The sequence below is a fragment of the Bactrocera dorsalis genome, chromosome 5, assembly GCF_023373825.1.
Source record: "Bactrocera dorsalis isolate Fly_Bdor chromosome 5, ASM2337382v1, whole genome shotgun sequence".
Classification (NCBI taxonomy): Eukaryota; Metazoa; Arthropoda; class Insecta; order Diptera; family Tephritidae; genus Bactrocera; species Bactrocera dorsalis.
The window spans coordinates 11,510,727-11,529,045 of NC_064307.1; the positions used below are offsets into that span (position 1 = coordinate 11,510,727).

The 18,319-nt window shown below is 36.5% G+C and overlaps 1 protein-coding gene across 1 annotated transcript in view; it reads right to left on the reverse strand.

Annotated features, from left to right (window-relative positions):
* LOC105231458 (transcription factor kayak) overlaps window positions 1–18,319 on the reverse strand; it is a 72,182-nt gene that overhangs the window by 33,716 nt on the left and 20,147 nt on the right. Inside the window, exon 2 of the mRNA XM_049459197.1 lies at window positions 3,099–4,517. Coding sequence (XP_049315154.1) covers window positions 3,099–3,453 — 355 coding nt within the window. The 5' untranslated portion in view covers window positions 3,454–4,517. The remainder of the gene's footprint in view (window positions 1–3,098; window positions 4,518–18,319) is intronic.

The window sequence follows — 18,319 nt, forward strand, 5'->3', positions numbered from 1 at the left end:
CAATTCGAACCTATAACCTATAGACCATCGGGTTCGTGATGAATCCAAAAAATTTCTTAATGCTGTTGTGGACTAAGACATTTCGAAGTTGAAACATTTTTTGAATACTTCTATACTTTTGCTTGTAGTCGGAAAGCTCCCGGTATGGTACTTAATTTTTCGTGGAAAGAAATCAACAGACAATGTTTTTTGAGTTGGGACCATGATGTTAAATGATTTAAACTATTCTATTCAAGGCTTTTATAATAATTAGGAACTACAAGCATATTTATTCTTGAAGCGAAGCAGACACTGCCACTAAATTTTCAATAGATATTCGACAACTAAAATAATTTTTAAGGCACTCAATTTATAAGAAAACATAAAAAAACTTATCAACAAAATATGCATATTTAAATGCTTCTAGTAAATTTATAATGTTTTGTCATTCTTTGAGTTCAATAACAAAATCTGAAATTGACTCAAAAAAAATCGTTGCAGAAACTAACGAAAACACCAACTTCCGCTTGTCAACAAAAACATAATGAAAGAAATGTCAGAAACAGTAACATAAAATGTTTTTCGCTTTCAGCGAGATCACAATCAGGACATGGAGAGAGTAATGCTAAGCTTGGGTAGCTTAGACTGACTTTGAGTTCTATCTAAATATTCGTATCTAACACAATTCGTATTTAAACGCAATTTTAGAAAATTCAACAGCAGACAACTGGCCCACACGCTCGCCTTGCTTGCTTGAGTGAGTCGGAAAAGAAAATTCTCGGAGTTGTTAGTGAAACTTAGGTGCATCCGCTTTGCGGCCAATACCCCGGAAATGAAAGAGAAAATTATCGCTGTTTTAACAGCAACTTGAAAGGATTGAATGAGGGCAAGAACAAGCAGTGGCGACTATAAAAAATTAAAATAAAATAAATTTTCAAGCTAACGGATTGTGAAGAAGTCAAAGAGCTGCCTGCGTCGCGAAGCAAGGAACAGTATTGCGTTTGTGTGAGTGTATGAGCGGGTGTTGAAAGGAATTTTGAGCGGCAGGCGAATGAAAGAGACCGCAGACGAGCCGCCGACACATGGAAGGTTAAGAAAATGCGCTAGCTGGAGGTTGACCCAAAAGTGAAGGAGAATTTAGCGAAGAATAGGAAGAAGAACGCGGTGGCGATGTAGTAAAGTAGCAAAGTGCATTTGCCGCCGACGTTGTTGCACAGTCAGTGAAGCCATTAAAAGTGGCAGTTACAAGAAACAGATTAAGCAGTAAAAGTTTTAGACGGCCAATTGGCCGTCTGTTTTCGCCACTAACTAGGTTAGCTCGTCGGAACTTTCGTATTGTGTGAGGTTAGCGTATTTCAGGGAACTCGTAAATTAAATTGAATTTAGTCTTAGTACATAGTATGTACTTGTTTTAATGGTTTTTAAGAAGTATAAAATTTAAAGGGAAGAGGGGTACCATACTTTACATGTTTAGCTCTACCTTGCCTGGAACCAAAAAATAATTGAGTAGAAGATCTTCAATTATCAATTATAAAGTTAAAATCTTAACAATTTGTGAAAGAGATGCAATAAAGAAGTTCTAAAATGATGGTGTAAGAAATGCATCCATCGTCAAAACTGACCTGGATAGGTCCGTATAAAAGCCCAGTTTCGGAGGAACTCGCCATGAGCCCATTCATCCATTAAACAAACAGCTACCAAACGCACAGTAACTTACATATCCATACAAAACGTAAGTGGAACTGACCAAAACTTTCATCCAAACCCAAGCTCTCAGCTCGGTAGCAAAACTACGTGGATGCCCAATCCGACATTAAAGGTTAGTATAAACAGAAGATCACAGCTAAAACACTTCGAACAAGCTATGAAACCATCCAAAAATGATATATCAATTTACACTGAACGTTATTCAGAAGGTTTTTTAACATCTTTTTTGTATCTTTTGCCTTTTCACACTCTGATCCTTCTCTCTCTCTGTTGTGGGGGAACTACTTATAGAAAAGAATACTCGCGTTGCCTTATGAAAATTATGTTAATTTCACAGAATGGAGTTATGAAGATGTTGTGAAGCCGAATTGCTTGAATTTAATGCTATTAGTATGTTTCTAGAATCAAACCGATCTTTTATCCATACGACTTTAACGCTTGGTCTCAACTAGGTTAATATTTTCATTGATTGGATCCACATTTGAATCAATTTCTCCAGACTGGATAAGAAAGCGAAGCAAATGGATCTGATAGCGAACGAGAGCAAGGCGAAATATCTCCTGTAATCAAACAAATAGACGTCGCACTCGCAACTTGGCTCCCAAGTCACTGTTGACAGTCAAAACTTCGAAGTCGTAGATAATTTGTTATATGGAACCAGTATTAACACCAAGAACAATGTAGCCTCGAAATCCAGCGGAGAATAGCTCTTGCCAACAGTTGTTACTTCGGACCGAAGAGGCAATTAACAACCAAAGTTTTCTCTCGACATACAAAGACTAAACTCTTCAAGTCCCTCTGCTATAAGTCGAGTTTTTGAGAGAAAGGTTATGCGGAAGATTTCCAGCTCTCACTGCCGAGGGAAGCAGAGGTAGACTTCCACTCCGTTGGAAAGACCAGGTGGAGAAAAACCTGGTTGCACTTGCAATCTCCAATTGACACCAAACGGCGTAAAGAAAGAACGTGTGGCGCGCTGTTGTAAACTCGGCGATAACCGAAAACCACAACTTCCATAAGGACTAAAAAGTGCCCTATATTCAATGAGCCTCACCATTGAACAATACTGAATAAATTATACATTAAATTATCGAAGTTATTTGGTCTCGGAAAGTCCTAGATCCCATAGTCAAAAGTGATTCCGAAGATTCGAATCATTAAACCATTCCCACAATAGTCGGGTATAAGTAATAGGAACGGATCCCAATTTTTATTCGGTCAAGGACAGTCAACTCGGCCCCATTCCTCGAAATTACTTCAGGAATGTTTGCTGGCGCTGCCAACCGAATCATAAATCTAAGCAAAATTTTCTTCTTTTCCAAAAGCATTCATTATTTCTAACCAGAAAACTTATAACGTTTCTAAGACCTTTCGTATTTATTTTTAGATTATTATTTGCTAAGCTTTTGACTCACCCAATGTCTGACTTAGCACAGTGCGTCCGTCTTCGCCGTGGCAAGCGTTGCGGGCATCGAAAGGATTTGTGAATTGCACGAAAGCGTAACCTTTATGCATCGATATACCTGAAAACAGACAATGAAAGTAAAAAAATATAAAATTTTCATTACAACAAATGTAATTAAATGTGATATTCAATCGCTCTTTCACTCTCTGCCTGCACTTACCCGCCAACCGACCATAAATCTGGAACATACGTTCCACATCCGTTTTCGAGCACTGGAACGTATTCAAATTGCCCACAAAGATGCGCGAATTCACCGCCTGCGGATCCTGCGAGTTCGTCTGATTAGACAGCTTTGACAGCTTCATGGTGTCGCCGACGCTGAGGAAATGTGACGACGACGTCGTGTGATGCTTGTAGAAGCTGTTGGTGGGGCTGCTGGCGGCGCTGTTGCTGCTGCTTAAGCTGTGGTTGGCCGTCAGCGCGGCTGCCTTGCTCGCGTATGCCAACGTCTCGGCGTCACAGGTGTGGCCGGCGGTGTAGGTGTGTGCGCCGCTGTGCGGGTGCGGTGAGTAGAGGTGAGTTGCCGGCGATGGCAGGAGCACAACCTTCTGCTGCGTATGCGGCTGTTGCTGCTGCTGCTGCAACTGGTGCGGATGGTGGTTGTGCTCGGGGCACGTGGGTGCAAAATATAAAAACGCAATGATGGAAACTTAACGGTAAACCAGGCGAACGAAAAACGATGAAATTGTTGGAATTTCAAGTGTGCGTCACACAATGGTGCTTATGTATGTGTGTGTGTGTGTGTGTATGGGTGTCCTTACGAAATTCCAGTGCGCTGATGGATTTATTTCTGGAATTTCAACTTAAATATTTTTTGCTCGTTTTATTTTGGGACGAGACGCGCACTGGGCACCGGAGCTCAACAACCGCCCGCAGGATTATTGGAATAAAGCGCCTTAGCCCGTATAACCTCGGGCGTAACTGGCGCGCGTTATGTAACTCAGCGTTTGTGTGTATCTGGTATTTTTGGCCGAAGTTGTTTATTCTTTGTCGGCTTTCTGCTCAAACGCCCGGGATTAGGCTTGAGTACGTGCTTGTGCGCTTATTTGTTTGCGTAAATGATTTGCTGCCTTCGATCTCGCTGCTTTCTCCTTTTTTGTTGTAGTTGTGTTTTTTTTTGCTCTTTTGCAGAGTATGCGCTCGCTGTGGCTGAATGGGAGGGTTACCGCATCGCTTGCGCGCCTGGCATTGTCCGGCAGCAGCGTAGCACAAACACTCTTACACAAACAAATGAATTGTTGTTGCTGTAGTTGTTGGTTACGTCGGCGACTTAACTTCGCTGATTGTTGTTTTTGTTGTTGTTGATGGCGTAACCGCAGTTATTGATAACAATCGGCGCACAAAAACCGTACACAATGGATTAAAAAATCTGCAAGCAGAAAAAAGATTACGTGAAAAGTGAGTGGGAGAGGCTTATGAGTTGGACAACAAAAAAAAATCAGTTAAATTGAGAATATGGATAAAAATGAACTGACAAGAAGATGTAAATAAGTCCATCATATAACAACAAGTTGCATTGTTTTGTATGCGTGGCAGTGTGGGTTTGTGTTGGTGCGCGGATTAACGCTGGCATTGTGCTGTATGTAAGTATATGTCGCTGCGTGTGTGCCTGTATACATGTAAGCGTGTAACCACCGCGCTCTTCACACTCGCTTTTGCATTCTCGTGCATTTGCTCGTTTGTGCGCCTAAAAGCACACCACACCATCACTCCAATTAGAGCGCGTATTTATATTCTCGCGCCGACTTGTCGGTTATAATTGATTTTTCGTATTAAAATGCGATTTTCAGTATTAAAAATATACAACACGAAATGCATGGAAATTCAATTAATTTAAGTAGCTTAAATTTTGATTGATTGTTTTTTATTAAAAGCGGACTTTGCGGCTGTGCGAAAGGGCGCTAAAGAACTTGTGCCGGAAGAAAAAATAATCATTTAAAAGGCAATTGTGAGTTTTCATTTCAGTGAATTTTAACTTTTTTTGCGGTGCAGTAGGAGGGAATTAGGCATCAAACCGAAGCTTTAAGTATTGAAGTAACATCAGAAGGAGAGTTGGTTGGATTGGATTCTTGAGTCATCAATAAAACACTAATTGATGCTTAGAAGGTCAAAATATTCATTGTCTTGATTGCTAATTAGACCTTCTGTTAAAGTGATTGAAAGTAGACAAAAAATTTCGTAGTAAGCAGAGTCCTTAGCGATGCTACGTGGAGTCCCAAGGATTTATAACATTCTTAAAATTGCCATCTGTTAAATTTTTTGTAAGTTAGGTTAGAAAATCGAGCTAAATAGGATATTGAACAACTGAGACAGCCGATACATTGTTATACCTAAATCATACTCGAAAGTAATGCTTGAAAAGACACTAAAAAATTGCCAATCGCTTTAAGGCTGCCAAACAGTTGCTGAGGCGACTAATATCAATTCGGCTATTTTTTAAAGGGCTCGCCGAGATGTTTGAAGCTCAGTCTTGCAAAAGCTTGACAATGGAAAAGAAACCCTCTTCTATGCAACTACGACAGCTAGCGTCCAGTTGGACAAGGTTAACGTCCAGTATGTTTTACGTGAGTACCTGCCGTCGATGACCTTACCCCACGGTGCTCAAAGATAATAAGATATGATCAATACGATCATTGGCGGTGCCCTGAAAATGCAAGGCATTTTACAGTATCAATTGGTAGTTTGTAATGGGCACACTAATTAGCTTTGTAGGGTTGGAAACCTATCTAAAATCACTGCCGTACTTTGGGTCCGGCACCCGGTTGCAATGCAACCTCACATTCAACTGACAAAATGTCAGTTCCTCCCACATTCGGTTTTTAACCACAACCACCACGACACTCCTCGAGGGGCCAGTCCGCATGAGCAATGTTGAAGTGAACTCCAAGAGCTTCTGTTCCCTGTGGTACTAGAATTAAGTCTCCGGTCAGACTTTGTAGTCAAAACTACCATCAGTTGAGCGTCCATACTGCTGTGGACTGATGACCAGGAATTGAATCCCTACCAATACACACACTATTCACTCTCAACCCAACCCCGATTTTCAGCTAATTGTCTTCGCCGTCTAAATACTCTATGTGCAAGCTTATCAAGCGACCCTAGTTGTTCGGTATTTTGATTAGTGGAGATAACACTACTAACGTCTAAACGTCCGTCGGTAAAGTTAATTCCAATACCATCAAGATCCCTGATGGCCGAGTACATTGGTTACTCCGCGATCACATGAACCCAATCTTCATATCGTGTCCCACACAGACACCCTGACCCATTGGATAGGTGCCACTGATTCAGAAACGCATGGAGAAGCCAATGCCAGGTAAGCAAGAAATCCAGACTTAAACCGAGTTTGAAGTCTGCGTTACCTTTGGAAAATATTAATTAAGAACCCTAACGATGCGTCGAAATGAACTTTGCTGAGAACTGTAGGTCTCCTACGTTCCGCACTATGCCAGAAGAAGCTCACGCGAAGTCCAGAGGTTCACAGATCCACTACTAGAACGCAAGATAACAGCTGAGGTGCAACTCGCTCTTAAAGTAACTGAAAGCTCTCTTGGGAGGTCATTACCTTTGCAGTTTTCTACGATTGCACTATAACCAGGCACCCAAACAAGTCTGATAATAAAGTAGTTAGATGGTTTTAAGGGTCTATAATGATGATTATTTTGATCAAAATATAGTCCTCTTTTGCAAAAAAATTGTCGACAAATATTAAAGCTTTCGCTATGAATGCTGTATTTCTAGTGAAAAATCCCATTATAATTGAGCAATCGATACTTAATAAAGAAAAAAAGACGGTAAGTTCACGAAGCCTCTTCTTAATGCTAATTTTCTCATATGACTCTCGAAATCAACTGACTGGGAAATTGAAACTCTTTGCCTATAATAGGATTTTAGTTGTTTAAAACTCTTCAAGTCCCTTGGATTGTTATGATGATTTCTTCATGACTGTGGAAGCCATTTTAAATATTTTCAATCATTAAGCAACTATGCTTCGAACGCAAACATTTGTGTGGAGATCTATTTGCTCTACGTATATGTCGGTGGAATCGGCTTTAAATATAAGCCACTGAAGAAGTTGCCGAATAAAAAATAGTTTGACACCAGTCTGATCAATCGACTTAGCAAAATATCTTCTGTACTGGGGAATATGAAATTTTTTAACTTTTTGTTTTCTTACCTAACCCTGTCAGTCTTTGATTGGACTGTACTAAAAGGATTGGAAGGAAGTATCAGAGAAATCCTAAAATTAAATGTTTTAAGGAAGCTTCTTATCAACCTTTGGATTATATTCGACAAGGAAATCACACTGAGAAAAGATAAGTGAAATTTTTCGATCGAATCTTGTAGAAAAGCTCGTGCCATCTTTCACATTTTGGTCACAACTACTTAATATTAGGCCGGTCTAGCCACCATGGCCTCCCATATATGTCTGCGGATTACTTATGAGACACAAATCAAAACTTCTCTAATAGCAGCGAACACCACCCATTATTTATGGTTAATTTCATAGTCTCCTGTGTATTTGGGAACTGTTCCATCGCAATTTAAGTGTCATCGAAATGGAGGTACGTCTTACAATGACAGTATATGTATAATACATGTAGTCGGTTTTCTCAATAAGTAGTCATTCAGAAAACAGCAGTTATTCTTCATTTTTTAGATATAACCACATTGAGGCATTTGTTAGAAGTCTTGGAATATCCTTAATTCATCAGTGCAGGTTCATTATAACTTAACTAAATTTCCGTAATTCTTAAAAAATGTGCTAAAAATCAGAAATGTATTGTGTAACCTCAGTTTATCTATTAATCATTATAAAAAATATTTAACATATGTATGTAGAACTGAAGATCACTTTTCTTTTAGTGAAAATCTGAAATTTGAATTAAACTTTAAAGCCATTGTCCTAATTGGCCAGCGACATACATACATATTTAATATAAATTTATATTAAATTTTCATTTTATATTTTAATAATGTCATTCATTATTTGACAGTCGTCATCTCGGGCAACTCTTATCTTAAGCCGACTACTTTTCCAGCAAATCTATTGAAAGCATTACAAACTTGCCACTCCCCAGCAGCCGCTGCTCAGCAACTGCTACTCAACCCTTCGGCCGCCTACAAAAACTACAAAAACATGGCTTTGTAATGAAAATGGAAATCTAAATAAAGCAAAGACAGCAAAGACACAACAAAGCATTCATTATAAGGACAATGGGACAAACAACTCACTGTCACTCAGCCAACCATGCAGCCAGGCTTGGCAAAGGCCCGCACTCGTTTATTGAGGCAGTGTGAGCTACGACGACGGTGTCATTGAAGAATAGGAAATGTTTTTGCATGAAGTTAAGAATGCCGGTGGAAGACAGAAGGCGGGACTGCCGGTTGGTCTGTTGAGTTGAGTTGAGTTGTAGATGTGTGTGTGTGTTTTTTGTTTATGTATAGAGCTTGCAGAGTAGTGCACGAGGCATAATCACTAAAGCATTGAGCGAATGGCTCATTCATTCATTCACTCATTCATCCATGCATTCATTTATCCATTCATTCATTTATATGAAGCTTCGACTCTCCAGTCACTCGCTGCTGCCGCTTTTGTTTGCTTATTCAGGCGCGTTTATTGTCATAAATATTTTCATTTCCGAAACAACGCGCAAACAAAAGCAACTTTGCCGCTTCGGCAGCACACACATATACAGTTATATGAAGGATATGCACTTGTATGTAGATATGTATATTTATGGGTAGCTGTATGCATATTATTACAAAAATTTGTACTAAAATACATATAAATATTTATTATATATACATATGTACATATATATTCATATTAGGGTGTGCCGAATTTTTTTTTTTTGCCTTAGATACCGTGAAAATATCGTTCGAGATTGTGAAAAAAATGATAAAGCTCGAGCTCGTAATATTATTATTATCAGTTAGCGCATCGTGACTTTTGATTTTCCATAAAAATAATAAAAAATATATTTTCTTACTATTTTTTCTTAAATTCTTTTTTACTACCGTAGACACCTCTTACGCGTTAATAGTCGAGTTTTTCCATATGTATTCACTATATTATATAAAGCGAACTTGATTTCTTTATAATTCACTTCATTAATGTGCCTTCTATGAAAACAACTTTCCTTCTTTTATTTATTTTTACTCCAAATATTGCCATCAGCACGTCATTTAAATGGCACATGTATTGCATGCAACATGCATTTCCTTCATTTTATACACACACACTCAGACATCATTCACACATTCCTTTCGTCAATTCATTTGTTTAATAATATGACATTTTTCACTAACACTCACATAGTTTATGAGCCATTCATTTCATGCTTGTTAGTGTCGCTTATCTGACAGTTATTTATTTAATTGTCAGTCATAAAGCCATGACGTTATTGATATGCTGGTGGAATAGTTGACAATGTGTGACAAAGTCACTCAAGTTGGATGAAAATCATATTCTCCGTAGGTCTAAAAGTATGAGGACTTATGACAGGAAGATAGAATAATTTTATAAATTTAATTTTTAAATTAACATACAATTACTAATTTTAATTCGTCAAAAAGTTTTTAAAATAATTTCACTAATAAGCTTAGAAGAATGAAAAATGCTTCCAGTCTCTAAAAATTTATAGCATACCTTTAAGATCAAAGCTTTTTACGAAAGATACATTTTTTCGGGAATCCTAATGCATAGTATACATTTAGGATCAAACGTTTTTACGACAGAAACATTTTTCTAGACTCCAAATTCATAGCATACCTTTAGGATGAAATTTTTTTACGCCAGAAAAATTTGTCCAGAATCCAAAATTTTTAGCATACCTGTAAGATCAGAGTTTTTTACGAAGGACAAATTTTTTCCGGACTCCAAATGTTAAGCATACCTTTAGGATGAAATTTTTTTTACGACAGCGTGCCCTCCACCAATGTGCTCCATGCAACATATGGCATAGCAATGAATCGTTGTTGATCAAATTGACCAGAATATGAGTCTAAAAGTGTTTTAAGCGGCCTGTTGAATAGCCAATGAACCACCACAAGGGGTTCCCAATACACGTGACCAATACATGAAAGCGGTGTTAACTTTAATCCATAGTTTAGCATAAGTAATGTCCATTACTTTCTCCATTACTCTTACTGCTCATTTAGTTCTCATTAGTATTACTAATTTTTTGCATTAACATTTTTTTGCTAACTAACCCCAGTTCTTTTCTATGCCATTCTAAAGTCGTATAGTTATTTTTCAACCATTTTGCTAGCATTTTTCATAGACAATGGCACTCGAATACACAAAATATTCCTTTAGCAATATTTTCACGGTAAATATTACAAGTACTGTTGCGGCGACAGACTGCAATGCGTCGTAAAAAATTAAAAAAAAAAATACAACAAATAAATATACAAAACATAACCAAGCATCCCATACGTACTATATATATATGTACATATGTATTTTTACGTATGTAAGTAGGCATGAGCTTAAGGACCCTGTAGGAAAATTTACCACGAAGTTTGAATTATTGAAAAAATAAATTGAGATAATTAAATAATAAATTTTTTCACTAAAAGTGGTGAAGTAATTGCAAATAGCAACAAAAAAATGATATATAAAGCTTTTACCATCCAAAAATTCCAAAACAGAAACCAAACGGATAGAAAAAATCATAAAAAAATAGAATTTTTTGGTTAGAAAAACCGGTTACTTTTGCTACACCAACACTATGATTTTCTTCACCGGTGCATTTCTTAGGGCAGAGTATAAAAATCTTGTTTTGATCGGTCAGTTTCTATGACAGGTGGGGGCTGTAGTGAGCCGAGTTGAAAAGTTCGAAACATGTGGCGTTGTTTTGGAAAATAAGTAAGGTGACATTTTGTGAATATTTCTTGGCCAATAAAAAAGTTATCCAAGCATTTTTTTGGCGTTTATATGCTATAGTTGCCCACTCTTGACAATTTATTCGGAAATAGTATATCATTACTTTAAAAAATATTACTTACTAATTCCATATAGTTTGATCGATTTATTTGTATGGCAACTATATGTGACAGTTGTCCGGTAATGCCAGTTTAAACGAATGCCCTGCTTCTAAGTCAGAAAAGGGTATATCCAAAATTTCGGATCAAAAACTGAACCAGTCTACTGACTTAAAAAAGAAAATCGGATATTTTGACCTGAGAATATTTGACTGAAAATTAGCTAAAGTTTCGATTTTAAGCCGAAATTTGGGTTTCTTTCTTATTATTTTGAAAAAGTAAAATACATTTTTTTTGGGATATAAGATGATAAGTTTACTTTAAATTTCGTCAAAGAAAAATTTTTTTATACAAGATAAAAATTAAAAATGCAAAAACTTGAATATTGGAATTTTCACATAAATTTTGAGGTTATGAGAAAAAGGTGTCAATGCAAAAGTCTTAGATCTCTTCATAACCTATAGCTTTGTCATATAACTTTTATCTAGAAACCATCTTTAACCCTTAAGAATTCAACCACTCTGCTCCCTCTCTCTCTTCTGCCAAACTCGGATCGCGGTAAATTATTTTTACTTCTAGTTTTGATAGCTTTTCTTGCGTTTCCAATAGTTTTCATCTTATTACGGGTTTTTATGTGTTTTTTGTAAGCTTTCAAAAAAGTCTATATATATTAAAATTATTTATTTCGACAAAAGTATTTTCGTTGAAAAATATTTATTTATGTAATATTTATTTTTATTCGATTTCATATTTTTAATAAAATTTCAATTTTAAAATTAATTTTATTAACTTTTATTTTTTTTTTAATTTCAGCAAATTTTTCCTACAGGGTTAGCGAGTATAAATTTATCACATACTCCGCCGCAATAAAGCGCGCCCTCAAGTATGCAACATTTTAAACGTTTAGTGGGTGCGACGCCGATTTTATGACCATACAGCCACCGCTAGCATAACGTATTGACGACATGTGTGCACAAATATATGCACGTTGGGCTATTTTTATGGCACAAAAGTAAAAAGGCGCAAGCAAAAGCAAATATTTCTGCATTAAAGCGTGCTCAAGCGCCAGCAAAGCAAATTGGTAATGCATCAACGTATTTGACGGCCGATGCGTAACACGTACGCGCTTATACATTGTTTATGTGTGTGTGTGTGGTTGTGTGCGGAAATATTTGCAAATTGTTGCAGCATTAAAATGGCGACACACACACACACACAGGCGCAGCGAGGACATTCAATGCTTTAATGCTAATTTCATGCAGCGCTCTCACCTCGCACACATTAAAGGAGATGCTCTTTGGCCTCTCGAACGCACATGTGTCATTCATTGGCGCTACTTTTACGTGAGCATGTGCGTGTGTGTGCGCCAGCTTCATAGAAATGACATTCATAATTGCATTTTTATGATTATTTCGCTTGTAAGGCAAGATAGCAGCGTTAGTTGCTACTCCTGTCAGCTCTTCTTCTGGTTTTGTGTGCCATACTGTATGTGTGGGGGTGTAAGCGTCCGCTAGTCAGCCAAGCTGTTGCACGCTCGTTCATTACTTTGGCAGCACATGTTGCTAACAATATTCATAAAATGTTCTACACCGCACTCTGTGCCCATTTGCCAGCCTCCAGGGTGCTGTCAATGGCGCCGCAGACACAGGCAGTGACTTACTGCGGGGCATATGTGTATGTATATGTGTGTTCCATATATATGTAGAATATGTAAATGTACTCCCGCGCACATGCACTTACACACAGGTGTCTGTGTTCACCGACTGGCTTTTATGGCATTTAAAAGTTATTCTATTTAATATGAAGAAGAACAGTTAAATGGCTATTAAGCACACACATATACACATACATATACACAAATGTAATTAAGCACATATATTTTGCAATTTTTATAACAGGCAGACTTATATACTCGTACATATAAGTATCTATTCCTTTTGTTGTTGTTGTTGTTGCAGAGTAAAAGGCAACCATATAATATTTGCATGTGTGTGTAACCTTTCATTTTCATGGTGCTTACATACATTTTATCTTCGCCAATGTGTTAATGCGTCTGTGTTGTTGTTGCTGTTGGTGTTAGCGCTCATTTGAGGCAACACAGTAAGACCCTTAACCTCTTAACGCCTCATTGTGAGCCATTTCCGCCTTTTAAAATTTCACTAAGCGCTACTAAGTCACACTTAGGCACAGACACACACACAAACACACTCTTAAATGAAATGTTGTTTTATTTTCTTCACTCTTCTTCTGTCCTTCTCCTTCCCACGCAACCCCGTCACAGTTGCTTCAGTAGCGATATTTATGTCAACGCTGTTGCAACAACTGTGAACGAAACAGGAAATTAGGCCATGTTGCTGCTTTTAATTGCCAATAAAATGGCACACACTCACACTCTCACAACTTTTTTTTTATTTTTTTCATTCATAAATATATTTTAATTTTTTTTGTAACTGTAAAAATCTGCACTCACACACACCTTGCCATGAAATAGTGTTAGTGCCTTCATAAAGTAAACATTTGTACATATGTTTTTTGCATCTGTGTGAGTGCCTGTCACTCACACTCACTCATTCTCATTCAGCGTTGCAATTTGCTGTAGTACAGTGGCGCGTTAAAGTGTGTCACGGCTTACATAAAAAACGCATACACTTCCACTTCCACTCAATTGCATATGCTTGCAACACAATTTGCAACCAGCGCAAATTTTATGCAAAAACAAAAACAAAAAAAATCGTATGAAAAGCGCACACCATTGACATACTTGACTTTAATGTGAGGTTAAATGGCTTTAAATGAATTGAGGTTGGCATCACAAATACCAGCTTATTATGTGTCATCAATGAAAAGTGGCACCATAAATAAATAATTTGTGCGGTTGTATGTTTATTATTATTATGCTGCTCTTAATTTTATTGATTTTTGTCAAAGTTCAATAATTAAGCTGTTGCGGAAATTTAATTTTAATGAGAAGTCACTAAAATGTGTATTTATATGCCAAATGCTAATAAATTTTATTAGCGGGAAATCGATGCGATTATTTTTTACTCCTCGTAGACTAGATCAATGCTAATTATCAATACAACATCAAAAAAAAGCGGTTATAATATATAATTCAATGGAAATATAAGTATAAATATTTAATTCTTCCAAAAAACCGACTTTCAAAAGTAAATTCAATAAATGATATCAAAACTAAAGATAATCCAAAGAGCATTTAGATATATGCTGCACGGTCAAATTAGTCAAATTTTCCATACGCCGGCACACACACCGGCTTGAATGGCCTACAGTGACTTTAAAGAATTCTATTTTTCGGTTTTGGTTCAGTTTTGGAGCTCCAATCGTTGGATTTCTGGATAGTTTGGTGGTCATATTCATCATGGGTTTATGAATTGTCACTAGAAATGATGAGTGATAGATGTATGGTCCTCAGCCACGTTGTCAAGCACCTTTCTTACAGCCTCTACTTCAAGCCGTTTTTTGCAAAAGATTCAACTCTCTTGGAATTTATTCAAATTTTAAGAAAAATAGAGCAAACTTCTTAATTCCGTAAACTATTCTTAAGGGGTCAGTAGGGTAATCTAGAATGTTTTTTGACATTTTTTTTTAGAAATTTTTATTCTACAATAGAACTTTATTCACATTTGATGAGGTATGTATGTATATCGTGGAGCGTATGAACACATGTTTTCGGAATTTTTTGATGACAGCTGTCGGCTGGGTGAATAAGATGCGTTTTTTCACTGGCGGACACGATTTCTCATGTTTGGATAATTTGAAACAAAAAAATCCAAATTATTCTTAAAAAGTACGTGAATGGTTATCGTCCCTAATAGAATCAAGGAAAAGTTTTGATAAATGAAAAAGTGTTTTAAGAAAAACGCGTTTAAAGTTTGAGGTACTGAAAAAGCATACAAACATGGACATAAACCTTGAAAAATTGACACACCCTTAATTATTATTTTTGGGCCTTTTTCGAAACCTTCCAATGGTAAAGTGGATTTCTACATTAATTCTAAGGATATAAGGGAACAGAAAATGCAAAAAAGGAACATTTTTTTGAAAAAAGGTTACCCTACTGACCCTTAATTGGTATTGATATTCACTAAATTATTCATACGCCCAAATGTAGGCAACATTTAATTTTGATACGTGTAATAACATTAGAGAATCGTTGCGATATGCAACTATGGTTAAGCCAAGTAAAATAGCATTATCAAACATAAGTTCAAATCGTTCAAATGTTACGAAATAAATCATTTTCAAAGCAAGCCTTAATGTACATCTGAATGAGTGACGTACAACTAACGTATTTAGCAACCTGGTCGAGGAATTTCTAAAATACAAGAACTTGATCAGAATTTTATCCGAACAAAAACAGTTAACTTGGCAAGCTTTTTCCTCTGTAATAATAAAAAACTATTTGAAAAACCGTTAGCATAATAGATGTATTATACCAGCATATTTTAAAGCTATTGGACTTTAGAATATCGTTAGTGGTATACAAGAGTTCTAACAAGAGGTTATCTTTGTCAATGCCAAATGAATTTGTGAGGAATGCTTACAAACTGGCGATAATGTATTGAAAATAAGACCTCCGAGTTTGCAAAGCCTTACTAAAGTATTTTGAAAATCATATAAAGTCACCCTATACTCACTCTGAATATGAATCGATATAAGTAGGATCATTCCTTTGAAATATGGGAATCTGTTCAGAACGTTAATGCTTTCTTCTTTGGTGGATACCAAGACAATGAAAATATGTCAATTTTTAATTCTCTTATTCATAAATTATGAAAAACGGCTTCGAGAGCTACTAAATTTGGTTTCAACGTCCGCAAAGTTGGTACTTAGCAACAGAAATTTACTAATTAACATCAATTACTTACATTTAATGCCTGCTAAATAAGAGTACATCCCTAAAAATATCAACAAATTGAGTTACTTTGAGGAGATTAAATGTCAAAAGCCTTGTATTCATGCAACTCTAATAACTTAATATAGCCAATGAGCAGCATTTTAGGTGTGTGTTACACAAACCCACTGCAGAAACTCCATATGTCAATGGCAATAATCCAGCCCAGACGTTGAGTTTGCTGCAGTGGGGGCAATAGTATAAGAGCTGCTTAGTTAAAAGAGCATTTAAGAAGGTGTTTACCGCTTTGCTAAGCACGACAAATGCAACTACACCGACACACCTATATATGCATACACATGCATTGAAATGACTGCGCTGAAAGCATGAACCGCACTACTCCTCTAACCCAACTTCAACACTTCGACTTAATTATAATTAACTGCACTAGAAAGCGGCGTAAAACGGCAGTGACGAAGTGGAGCAGCTTACTAAAGGAGGTTTCACACTTGGGAAGTGCTAAAAAGCAAAAAAAAAACAAGAAAAAGAAAATAAAAATCAGCAAAAGCGCAACTAAGAAAAGCAATTTGTAGGTTTTAGAACGCGAGACCCGGCAATAAGTCCGGAAGGCAGCTAAATTTACAACTGCATGCATGAATCGCACACATGTGGTGATGTGTGTTTGTGTGTGTGCGGTTTGTGGCGGCATTTTTCATTTCCGAAATGAGCGCATTCGACTGCCTGCCAACGGTGAGCAACGCCAGGCTTACTGACAGAATTTCCTTCTATTCCCTGTTGTTGTTGTAAATGCACACAATATACTCGTTTAAGTGGTTTGCTTTTCACAGCGAGCAACTGCCGTCTCTGTCGTCAGCAACAAAAGAATTGCCGCAAAGTTGGCAGTTTTGCTGTCGGTGAATTAAGGCGAAGTAAATTAAGAAATTACGGCTGCATTCGAGGCAGAAAAGTTTGTAATTAGAACTGTGGCAAGTAAGCAATAAGCGCAGTTGCAGGCGGGTATCAGCAGGGGTAAGATATTTAAGTGAGTTCTGTTAAGATTTCACCGTTGATATTTTAGGCATAAAATATTTTGCATTTCGATTATTTTAAGGCATTGCTGAAGGTACTGAAGATTTGGCTTGCATGGCGTATGAGTAACTATTAGCTTTCATAATTGTGATGATTGCATGATATTTTAAAGAACCAAGCGGTGTAAATGCTATTGAATAGGTATCATACAAGTGATATTAACCTTAATCGTTCATCAATTGAATAAAAAATATATCAAAATCGAGTCCCACTGTTAAAAAAGCAATGTTTTTTAATTCCAATCGATTGAAAATTATAAGCTTTTGTTTAAAATCTGTTGGTTGCAATTTTCAGTGCAAGCTTTATAAGCCTTAAACAATACAGTTATTATTATGTTTTATTTATTATGTCTTTGGCTGACTAAAGATTTGTTCTCCTTAGTATATTTCGACTTTAAGAAATAGGCGAGGATAGCTTTTTACATAGCTCTAATTTTGAATAAGTGGTTTTTGGGTATAGTTGGTTTCGTTTTTTGAACTTTTTTATTGCTAACAGAAATAACTTGAGGGAAGCTATATACCATCTAATGACTCCCTCAGGGAATTTAAGATAATAAAATATGTCCTTTTTTGATGAATCAAAGCCTCAAATGGTGTCATTATAAAATTTTTTACATTATGTAAAATACTTACGAATTTTGTAATATACAAGTATAACCATAATCTACTACTTATGTACTAGAATAATCTATTACAATGAATTTAAGATGCTGAATTGAATTAGAACTATATACTTACCCCTTTTTTGTATACATACTTACCTCTAGTCTAAGCCGTTAGGTTAAGATTTAGGCTAACTAATGAACTGTTGGAATAAAGATTATCATTGTATTAAAGATCATAACCGCGAACGGACGCTTTTCAATTTTTAATCGGAATTATTTAAATTCAAATTTAGCACAGGCAATTAGCTTTTAGTTACGCATCTTAGTGAGTCCATCGTGTTTAACTTCAATCTTAAAAACGCTTAAGATTTTTTTATGGCGCCCGAGCAGGGACTCAGTGCGTGGCTGTAAAAAATTTTCGAAGAAAGTAATACTTACTTGGCGTATTAATTTAATTTCTAACGCGTGAGCAATTGCCTGTGAATTTTCAATTTATTTCGGTTTCGGTCGAGTGAAAGTGATTAAAGTGACAACTAAGAATAAATGTCTGGACAAAGACATTAAAAATAAAAATAAAATATATATCTACATAGATATACATACACTTCAATAAAAAAATAAAAAACATAAAGAA